Source organism: Rhincodon typus, chromosome 5, assembly GCF_021869965.1.
Source record: "Rhincodon typus isolate 14 chromosome 5, sRhiTyp1.1, whole genome shotgun sequence".
Taxonomy (NCBI): domain Eukaryota; kingdom Metazoa; phylum Chordata; class Chondrichthyes; order Orectolobiformes; family Rhincodontidae; genus Rhincodon; species Rhincodon typus.
In genome coordinates, this window is record NC_063336.1 from 7541920 (window position 1) to 7553685 (window position 11766).

General features: G+C 38.8%; 1 protein-coding gene across 1 annotated transcript in view; it reads left to right on the forward strand.

Annotated features, from left to right (window-relative positions):
* Positions 1–11766, forward strand: part of LOC109916915 (serine/threonine-protein kinase MRCK alpha-like) — a 323123-nt gene that overhangs the window by 196933 nt on the left and 114424 nt on the right. The window contains exons 18-20 of the mRNA XM_048596650.1: positions 1431–1536; positions 2201–2349; positions 11018–11109. Coding sequence (XP_048452607.1) covers positions 1431–1536; positions 2201–2349; positions 11018–11109 — 347 coding nt within the window. The remainder of the gene's footprint in view (positions 1–1430; positions 1537–2200; positions 2350–11017; positions 11110–11766) is intronic.

Below are 11766 nucleotides of genomic sequence, written 5' to 3' on the forward strand. Positions count from 1 at the left end.
ATGGTGATAGCTCCAAAGAAAGTTATGCTGGATATAGAAACACTACTTATGCTGACTTGCAGGTATATTTGCTTTCATAGTACATTGTGAAACTTCCTATTGCATTTGATGAAGTTGTGTAATTTGTATATATTTGAGAATCATTTGTTTTGGAATTTGGATTTTGAACTAGTGGCATGTGGGCTTGATCTGTGTCTATGAAAGGGTCTAATGAATAACTTGTAAGTATTTCTGTAACCAGGAAGATTTCCTTTTATAAAAATTCAGTAGGAGAGAGAGACTTCCTAGAGCGTAATGGGGGATGATCAAGATGTTTGCAGATGACAGAAAAATTGATAGGGCAATAAATAGTGAGGAGGATTAGTGTAAACTACAGGAGCAAATCAACACTAGTCAGGTCATCAGAACCATGACAAATGGAATGCAACCCAGAAAGGTGTGAGATAATGCACTTGGGGAAGGGTACCAGCGCAAAGGATTACACTATGAATGGTAGGACCCTGGGCAGCACTGTAGGCCAGAGGGACCTTGGTTTGCATATCCACAGAATCCTGAAGGTGGCAGAACAGGTAGATAAGGTGGTTAAGAAGGCATATGGGATACTTTCCTTTATTAGCTAAGGCACTGAATATAAGAATAGGGAGGTTATGCTGGAACCGTATAAGAGACTGGTTCGGACTCAACTGGGTACTGTGTGCAGTTCTGTTACACTAGAGAAAGTGCAGGAGAGATTTACCAGGATGCTGCCTGCGCTGGAGGCTCTGAGCTATGAGGAAACACTTGATAGGATTTGAGCTGTTTCCTGGGAGCAGCTAGGGTTGAGAGGGGCCTGATAGAGGTGCACAAGATTATGAAAGACGCAGATAGGTTGGGTAGGAAGGTACTTTTTCCATTAGTAGAGACATCAGTAAGCAGCAGACATAGACTTATGGTATGAGGAATAAGATTAAGCAGGGAGTTTCACCCATTTGGTGATAAGAATCTGAAATTCTCTGTCTGAAAGGATGGTTGAGTCAGAAGCTGTTGTAACTTTTAAGCAGTATTAGATAGTCACTTCCACTGCCTTGGATCCCATGGCTATTGGTCATGCTATGGATCACATGGCTATGGGCCAAGAGCAGGAAAATGGGAATAATATAGTCCGCTATTTGTTGGTCAGTGTGGACACGATGGGCTGAATGGCCTCCTATGGTGTAAACACTTATGAGTGGCTACTAGAGGAATTCGCTGGCTAGACACAGAATCATGTAATGTAAAAGAATCTCAAATCGACAGTTAAATATGTTTCCTCAGTTTTGCTCATTTTCTCCACCGTTCATGGTTAAAACCTACTGCTGAATTTTCTATCTATTTTGTTGTTTGTCTCTGTCCTTCTCTGAATTGCAGTCTCCAGTGTATAAGTATGATTTAACTGTCTTTGCTGTTTTCAGGGTGAGTGATGAGAAAGATGCTCGAGGCTACCTTCAGGCACTGGCAACTAAGATGACTGAGGAGTTGGAATCTTTGAGAAATTCCAGTTTAGGAGTACGAGCAACAGTAAGGATTTTCCTTTTTTTAAATCTGGGCTGTAAAATCCAGTAACTGTTTTCTTTCCAGGTACAAGCTCTTACAAGTATATGGACAGTCAAATAACTGATGCATCGAGCCTGCCCACACCACAATGGCCAATTCATCAGGACTAAGATACTTCCTAAACTTCCCCATCTCTCATTCACTATGTGCACTTAGACCCCCTCATTTCACATACATTCAGAACTGGTTTTGGCTGAATCCTCATTGCCTTATGTTGATTCACTATGAACTTGTCAGTAATGAACAAAGTGCACCAGTTTCAAAAGGCTGCAAAACCCATCCTAAGCATGTTTGTTGTTGCCACTTATGGTGTGTATCCTTTACAATGTGGCCCCTAGTTCTCAGTGAAAGGAATTCACCAAACCATAAAATAAGTCAGTTCTCATAAAAATGGGTGTGAGACACTTGATCTATTTGGGTTCCTCTTCAGCCTTCAGCCTAGCTTGTGTTGGAAGCTAAGCCTCAGCTGGAACTTGCAGTTAATAATGGCAAATTCTGACTGTGTGAAAGAGATACACCTTTCAGAGTTGCTTCATCTTTTAAAGAACAAATCAATAGTACAATACAATCAAATGATTCTCTTTCTCCTTTTCCCTTCTGTAACTCTATCTACTTTTCTCTTTCTCAGGATATGCCATGGAAGATGCGTCGGTCTCAGAAAGTAGACATGTCAGCTCGACTGGAACTACAATCAGCACTCGAAGCAGAGATCCGAGCCAAACAAGCAATCCAAGATGAGCTTAATAAGGTCAAAGCAGCCAGCATATCTACTGAATGGTGAGCTCACTAAACTGCATCATGGTTTGTCCAAAGTGAGAACTGCCTGCTTTTCTCAGTTATGGTTCATCTTTCTCCAAGTACATCTTTTACCTGTATTCAGAACAAGGCAGTTTCCATAATAAGACCAAACATCCTAAGTGAAGAACTTTCTATTTGTATATAAGCTGCATCTGAGACAGTATTTCCACACTTAAGAATTGCACTTTCATTGTGCAATTGGGCATTCAAGATAATGCTGATTCCCAGACACTAGTGTACATGGTGGATTTGTTTGCAAATCAAGTATTCATCAAAGTAGTGAGCTACAAGGAATATGATGATGACGTATTTAAATAGTAAGGATAGAATTAATTTTTGACTTTAAGAATATAATTTGGAACATATTATTGAAACAAGGCATGAAGGGATTTGACAGCATCTATGCTGAAAGGATTTTCCTCTTGCAGAAAACTACAGGACTCCATTTATAATAGTGGCTCTCCCATTTAATACACAGAAGAGGGGAACTTCTCTCAGAGGATAATGAGACCATAGACCTCATTTCTCCAGAGAGTTGTGTAGGCTGGATCATTGAATATTTTTAAGAATGTGTGGATAGCTTCTTGACTAGTGAGGGAATCAAATGGCATCAGAAAGTGGAATTGAGACATAAACAGATCAGCCATGATCTTATCAAATGGTATAACAAGCTCAAAACACAGAATGGCCTACTTCTAATTTGCATGTTCATATGAATGTATTTCTGACATGACTTGGAAAGTGACCAATCCCTTAAATGATGTAGTCCTCCTGAAGATCTTCATGTTGTGACCTCAAATGACTCTGAATTCAGATGTCCAGACTAATCAAAGCTATAATTTTATACCAATGGAATCATTTCAAGTAGTATCAATGTGAATGGACTGTAGTGGTTCAAGGAGGCAGCTCATCACCACCTTCCTAACAGAAACTAGGGATGACCAATAAATGTTAGCCAAGACAGTGATACCCATGTCCCATGATTGAATTTTTAAAAAATAGAAATATGCCTTTTGAGGTTGACAGACAACTTGTGAATACAAACAAATTTTCTCATTTTGGGGAAAGATGTTTATTGTTGGGTTTTAGCATCTCCCTGCCAGCATCACACCTTCATGATTCAGCTGTCTCAAAAATTGAACTTTCTTACACCATCTGTCAGTGTATATGTTAACACGTAAAACAGCATTCTCAGCTTCCCAGAAGCTACTAAATTAATTACTGAACTATGATGGCATCACGGGATATCCATCCACAACAGATATCTCCCATAGTACAACTAGTCATATATTTTGGTCTTCCTGGTGACAGAAACAATTAACTTTACTAAACAATAACACTGAAGCTAATTTTTAAAGCTACTTATAATCAATTAAAACATGATATACAAATCTTCTATCGAGAACAGATCAGAACTCAAATGTCAGTAGACCTATGCTTGGGAAAAGCTGCAAAGAGCCCTGTGAGATAAAGCTCATAAATCTGTTAATATGAAGTAAAGCTAGTAGACTGTGTTATTGTAGGAGGTCATCAAGATAATAATGGGCACAATGTACTTCAGTTTAAAAGATTTATAGAAAGAGACAAGAAAACAACAACAGTGAAAATGCTCAAAGGGAGAAAATCTATTCTTCATGATTTTATGGGGGGATCTAGCACAAGTTGTTTGGAAAACTTAATTCCAGGATAAATCAGTGACAGAGCAAAGGAAGGCATTTGGAGAAGGGAGAGCTTAGTGCAAACTAAACATACTGCTTTGAAGGGGGAAGATAGAATCATCAAAGCTCAGGTACCTGGGATGACAAAGGAAATGAATGTTAATATAAAACGGGAAAAGGCTCGCAACAAATGTCAGAAACCACATTCAGGAAGATTATAGAAAGAAGTGAAAGGTTTAATATGGTAGACAAGAAGAAGTTTCGAGAAAAGAATAGGCAGCAGTAAATTGAACGGAAAACATTTTAGAAGTGTTTTACTGGGGAACAGGTTGAGCCAATTAAGGACCCAAAAGGAAATATCTATGTGGAAACAGATGTAGAAATTGTATGAGTGAATACTTTGTACCCATCTTCACAAAGAATGTAGCTGATCTGAAAGTTATACTGAAAGACAAGATGGTAGTTAACCACGGGATAGTGGTAAGTGAAGATGTACAAAAAAGCTTAATACTACTGAAAATTGGTAAGTCACTTCCATCTGGAATGCATCTGCAGTGTTAGAGAGCTCAAGGATTGCTAATGTAATCCCACTATCCAGGAATAGAGAGAAGGATATACCAACAGGCTTCAGGTTAGCCAATCAGTCAGTCATCAGTGATAAAGAAATTACTGGAAACCAAAATTAAAGTGAAAACAAACTTTCATTTGAAAAAGCATGGGATAACCAAGGAGACCCTGCATAGTTTTATGAGAGGTACTTCTTGTCTGGCAAACCTGGTTAAATTCTTTGATCAGCCTTCCTTGTTAGCTTATCAAAGTAGTACAGCGGAATGTTATATGTGGATTTCTGTAAGAAAATCAACAAAATATCACGTGGAAGGCTTATTTATAAGGTGCAATTAAAGGGAACCTGGCAGTATTGATTAAAAAAAAATTAGGCTAGGTAGCAAGGGGTAGTAGGTGGATGGATTTTTTTGAGACTCTGGTGGGTAATAATGTTGTTTGCCATGGTTAGTTTTGGGCACCTTTACTGTTTTCAATGTTTGTAACCTAGACCTAAACTGCAGTGCCAGAAGCAGCATTTTAAAGTTTGTGGATGCTCCAAAACTAGACAAAGCTAATGAAGCTAGTTATTGTCTGGTGACATGGTTAAATAGGGTGGTGAAATTGGCAGATAGGGTTCAATGTCAAGACGTGTGTAGTAATACATTTGGGTAAACTACAATGGAAATACAGTATAGTTTGAACAACATGATTGTGAAACGTAGTGAAGCAAAGAGGCCTTGGTGCCCATGTACACAATGCTCAAACGCATCGGGGAAGTTAGTAAGGTGGTTTATCAATAGAAGAATAGAATATTCAGCAAACGCTGTTTTAATTGGCACTTTATCAACTGGCATTCTTGATAAACCAGCAAAAATTATAGTCTTCAAATACTGTGATGTCCAAGTATTTATGCCGTAAATAAAGTATACCTGTAATGTATATACTCTCTGCATTAAATTTCTCTTGCTTACTGTGTGATTTTACATTGATTTTAGGAGATGTGTTCATGTTTTTACATATATTTTTGAGGGGTGTTGATGTCTTGAAGCTTCATTTAGTCAGGGTTTGCTGAGGTTATGTGTACCTCTTTATTATCCAGAATATTTGATCAACTGGCACACTCCTGGTCCCACTGGTGCCAGTTAATAAAGATTTGTTGTACAAGCAAAGGGATCATACTAAAATGTCATAAATCACTGCTTGTGTTTCAGCTGGACTATTGTAAACAATTCTGGATGGGAAAGGGAGAAAGGTTTTAGAAAAAACTACAGAGAAGTTTTATCAGATGTAACCATGGATGAGAGATTTCTGTTATGTAGAGAAATATTAGAACTTTTGTTGGAAGGGAAGGGTTGAAAGGTAACATAATTGGCAATTTAAGGATGAAAGAGTAAATGGGGGAAATGGATTTCCTAGGGCAAGTGGGTTAACGTCAATAACTGTGGAGCTGGAAAAGCACAGCAGGTCAGACAGCAACCGAGGAGCAAGAAAATCAACATTTCAGGCCAAAACCCTTCTTCAGTGTCCTGATAGAGAGTTTTGGCCCAAAATATTGCCTCTCCTGCTCCTTGGATGCTGTCTGACCTACTGTGCTTTTCCAGCTCCACCTTTATTGACTCTAGCTTCCAGCATCTGCAGTCCTTACTGTCTCCAAGTGGGTTAACAACTAAATATCATGTATCATTAGATAAAGATCTTGATAAATGATGAGGGGAAAGTTTAAGGATAAAGACAAAATGAATTAAGGCTTTCAATTGAGGGATACATTTTTTACAGCACATACACAAAGCATAGAAGGGAGAAAAACTACAGTTATGGACAGCTGAAAAGAAAAAGTTAGTAGTAATAATTCACATTAATCAGAGTCCAGTAAGTCAATAATTTAAAACAAAGAACTGCAGACGCTGGAGTACTGAAACAAAACCAGAAATTACTAGAGAAACACAGCAGGCCTGGCAGCATCTGTGGAGAGAAAGCAGAGTTAACGTTTTGAGCTCCAGTGACTGTTCACAGTCTTCAATTCCAACAAGTCAGTGACCGGCGAAGATTCTTAGAGTTAGCTGTTCTGGCAGAATTATTTGAAGCAGGTGGATGCGGTTAAAAGCGCTGCAATACAATTCTTGCACACTAAGAGTTAGTTCACTTTTCACACAAAATACAGGATTCTTCTTGGAAATCAAGGCTAATGAGAGGTCAAGAGTAGAAGCAGGTTTTAGTTGAGCCTGCAGCTGCTTATTGTCTGTTCTGATATTAAAAGGCAGTCTGAAGTTTAAGTCATGTGAAAGAGTTCCTGGAAATTAGGAAATTATCTATTCTGGCAAGAAGATAAAAACAGGATAATAATGAAATGAATATTTGTTTCGAGGTATAGAACTTGAGTTATCGCTGGAAAAAGACACATTTTGTCAAAGCTTTTAGTCTTCTATTCAGTTGGTACCAATGTCACAGGTAGGCAAAGGGATGATGTTATGCAGAAAGGATATAGGAAACTAGGCAGGAGGTTAAAAAAGTAAGTGTTCAAGGTTAGTAATATCTGGATTACTCCCGATGCCACGCACTAGTGAGAAGTGGATAGATCAGATGAATGTGTGGCTGAGGAGCTGGTGCAGGGGTCAAGGATTCACCTTTTTGGACCATTGGGATCTCTTTGGGGTAGAAATGACATGTAAAAGAGGGACAGGTTCCACCTGAATTGGAAGGGAATTAGTATCCTGGTGGGGAGATTTGCTTGTGCTACTCGAGAGGCTTTAAACCAGTAAGGGACCGGGGTGGGGAACCAAAGCGATAGCGCGAAAAGAGAAAAGTCTCAGGCTGGTACAGTATATAAAAGAAGCAAGTCAAACAGTCAAGGCACACAAGAGCTTGGCAGAAAATGAGGTAAAACTGATGAATTAAACTGCATTTACTTAAATGCAAGAGGCCGACAGGGAAGGCAGATAAATTTAGGGCATGATTGGGAACATGGGACTGGGATATCATAGCTATTGCAGAAACATGGCTCAGGGAAGGGCAGGACTGGCTTAATGTTCCAGGGTATAAATGCTATAGGAAGGATAGAAAGAGGTCAAGAGAGGGAGCAGCGTTTTTTAATTAGGGATAGTATTATGACTGTACTTAGGGAGGATATTCCTGGGAGAACATCCAGGGAAGTTATTTGCGTGGAACTGAGAAATAAGAAAGGAAGATCACCTTATTGGGAATGTCCTGTAAACCCCCCCAGTAGTCAGCAGAAAATTGAGAATCAAATATGTAAGAAAATCTCAGTTATCTGTAAGAATAATAGGGTGGTTATGGTAGGGGATTTTAACTTTCCAAACATAGACTGGGATAATCATAGTGTTAAGGGCTTGGATGGAGAGGAATTTGTTAAATGTGTACAAGAAAATTTTCTGATTCAGTATGTGGATGTACCTATTTGAGAAGGTGCAAAATGTGACCTTTTGTTGGGAAATATGGCAGGGCAGGTGACTGAGGTATCAGTGGGGAATCATGTTGGGACAAATGATCATAATTCTCTTAGTTTTAAAATAGTTACAGAAAAGGATAGAACTGATCAAAAAGTTAAAGTTCTAAATTGGAGGAAGGCCGGTTTTGACAGTAGAAATTTTCAAAAGTTGATTGAAGCAGAAATTTTGTGGGTAAAAGGGATGGTTGGGAAGTGGGAGGCCCTTAACAATGAGATTACGAGCGTTCAGAGACAGTATGTTATTGTTAGTATGAAGGGCAAGGCTGGTAGTTGTAAGGAATACTGGATAACTGGAGAAACTGAGGCACTGGTCAAGAAAAAGAAGAAGGCATATATCATGTAAATACTGCTGGGATTGAGTGAATCTCTAGAAGAGTAGAAGGGCAGTAGGAGTATACTAAAGAGGGAAATCAGGAAGGCAAAAAGCAGACATGAGATAGATTAGTAAATAGAGTTAAGGAGAATACAAAGAGATACTATATATATATTAAGGGCAAAAGAGTAACTAGGGAGAGAATAGGGCCTCTTAAAGTGGCCTTCTATAAGTAGAACCACAGGAGATGGGTGAGATACTAAACAAATATTTCATGTCAGTATTTACTATGGAGAAGGATATGGAAGCTAGTACCCTGTTCTAACCTTCCTAGGTCCAAAGTGACCACCTCACATTTCTCTGCATTAAGATCTATTTGCCATCAGTTTGTCCATTGCATACTCTATTAATATTGTTGTAATTCCATCTACATTACTTACTCATCCTTCTGTCATTAGTAAGTTTGGATATGTGACTTCCAATCCATCATTATTGTTAATAAAAAGAGTAAGTAGTTTAGGCTCCGAAGCAGAATTGTGCTGGGCATCACGAGTCATATCCTTCAAATTAAAGTATCTGACCATTGTTCCTACTCTCTGCCCCTCTGTAAAGTGAACTCCAGGGTCTAGAGCTGAGGCACTTTAAGACAAGACTGCCAATGTTGGAATAATTGAAATCAGAGATGCACAGGAGGCCAAAATTGGAAGAGCATAGAAATTGGAAAATTGTCAAACTGGAGGAGTATTTACATTCCTAGATATTTTCCACCCTGAAGGAAGCTGCCTTTTACAGCAGTGCTGTTGTAGTTTTTAAGTAGTGAGCAAACAGTAAATCTTGAACAAATTGAGCTAACCACAGAAAAATGTCACATTTTGCCCTACAAGTAGATAAGGTTCAATGCACAATATAAATAAACCATTGTTGGAGTTAAATGAAAGTCAGTTAAAGTTGTTTTGAATCATTTTTTATTGATTTCCAATCAGATTTTCAGATTTTCTGTTGCTGTTCAAAAAGGAAACCATTTTATTCTTTTAAAAGCCCAGACCTTAAAAATCCTAAGACGTATGCACCTTGTGCAGCTGATGGCACCACCACCTACCACGTAGTATATGCATGAAATGAGCAGTGATGTAATTCAAGCACACATCATGGATGCTGATTTCCAGTGCCACATTTCAGGGGTGAAGCTTATTTTCATAAGTCTACACAAGAACATTTATGTAAAGCATTTCACAGCCATCAGGGTGTACTGAAGGACATAGCAACTGTGAAGTATACAGAGAGTACAGTTATTATTGTAATAGGAATGTGAGGTCACCTTCAGTCAGTGTGATCATTGAAAAAATTGATTGAACCATATGGTATGTGATGAAAGAAATCTAATTAAAGAAGGTAATAAATACCAAAAAACATAATGGACCATTTAAGGATAGTTTTTAGTCATCTTGACATTTTATGATGTTCAAATTAAAACCTTGTCATTTACATGTTTGCCTTTGACCATATTCTGGAGGTCTCTGGTTTTCCTGGCATATTTCTACAAGTTTCTGATGCTGAAATAAATCTGATTAAAAATATCGTTGAAAGCTTTTTGACAATAAAACACAATGTAGCTTGAAAGAACACTAAGAATTATATGTTCTCAAAATTGTTTTTAATGAGTTATATTAGATTTTCTTGTCCGAAATATCTAATATCTGTTTGTCAGCTTGGAGACAGTCTGAATCACATAGTGAATCAACCAGCATCCCGTGTGACTGATGGATCATAGCCAGTGTGTCCAACACAGCTGGATTACAACCAGGTAACAAGGTGTGGAGCTGGAGGAATACAGCAGGCCAGACAGCATCAGAGAAGCAGGAAAGCTGACATTTCGAGTCGGGAATCTTCTTCAGAAAAAGTGTCCCGACCCGAAACGTCATCTTTCCTTCTCCTTTGATGCTGCCTGGCCTGCTGTGTTTCTCCAGCTCCACGCCTTGTTATCTCAGACTCCAGCATCAGCAGTTCTTGCTATCCCTGGATTACAGCCAGTGTGTCCAACAGAGCCCTACCACTCTAGGATGGTGCACAGATATTCTTCAACCTATAACAATACGCTCTTTCAGAAATCAGGTCAAATTATGTAATTTAAAAATAGCAATTTATAACATTACTGAGCTACAAGGCACTCCACTCAGTACTTCCCTACCACCTAGCTGTGCTTCTCACACATACCTGTCTCCAAAATGCAATAGTAAACTCGGTTTTAATTTAAAATATGGTGAAAATTACATAAACAGAAAACTAACAAAAGACATTTTTAAGCCACATATTGGAAAAACTAATTAGTGCAGTTTACTAAATGAGGAAAAATGACACAAGGGACTCTGTTGCATTTGATATAAAGTTGGACACTGGAGGTAAAGCCTTCTTGGGTTGAATGACCTTTCCCTGACTTTTTGGAAATCCTTGAATTCCCTCCCTAACAGCAGCGTGGGTCTACCTACACCAAATGGACTGCAGTGGTTCAAGAAGAAAACTCACCACCACCTTCTCAAGCACCTAGGATTAGGCAATAGATGATGGCCCAGACAGCAAAGCCACATCCCCTAAATGAATTGAAAAAAATGAATATACATACAAAGCATGGACCCTGTTCTGAAAATGTGTTTGCTTTTGTTCCAGCAAATTGCAAGATGGTGAGAAGAGAAACCAGGAGCTGATGACTGAGATTGAAAAACTCAAGAAGGACATGGAGGAAATGAAAACAGAAAAGGGTAGGGCCATGCAAGGGAATTGGGAACAGATTTTACCTGCACTTCAGTATGGTTTTATCATTCTTCTCAAAAATACTGAAGACGTGAAATTATTTTGCATTTATGAAATCAAATAAATTAAACAATGGGAGTGCAGTTTCTGGGATAATTTATAACTCATGATAAAATTTAATAATGTTTGAGGCAGTCATGTTGAACACATGCTTGCTAATGGTTAGGGCCAGATGTTGTTCTGATGACTGGAACTGATGAAGGTTGAGGAACATATGTTGAGGATGTAACTGGATTTGGTATTGGTTGAGGGCAGTGTGAAGAATTAGATAATTGGACTTGATGACAGCTAAAGTAACTACTCATTTCTGAAAAAGACACAAATAAATTGAATCCTAGGTTCAGTTCCTATTTTGATGATGGTTGACATGTAAACAAAAGAATTATTCTCATTTGATAGATAGCAGGAACTGCAGATGCTGGAGAATCTGAGATAACAAGGTGTAGAGCTGGATGAACACAGCAGGCCAAGCAGCATCAGAGGAGCAGGAAGGCTGATGTATCGGGCCTCGACCCTTCTTCAGAAAGGGTTTCTGAAGAAGAGTCTAGGCCCGAAACATCAGCCTTCCTGCTCCTGTGATGCTGCTTGGCCTGCTGTGTTCATCC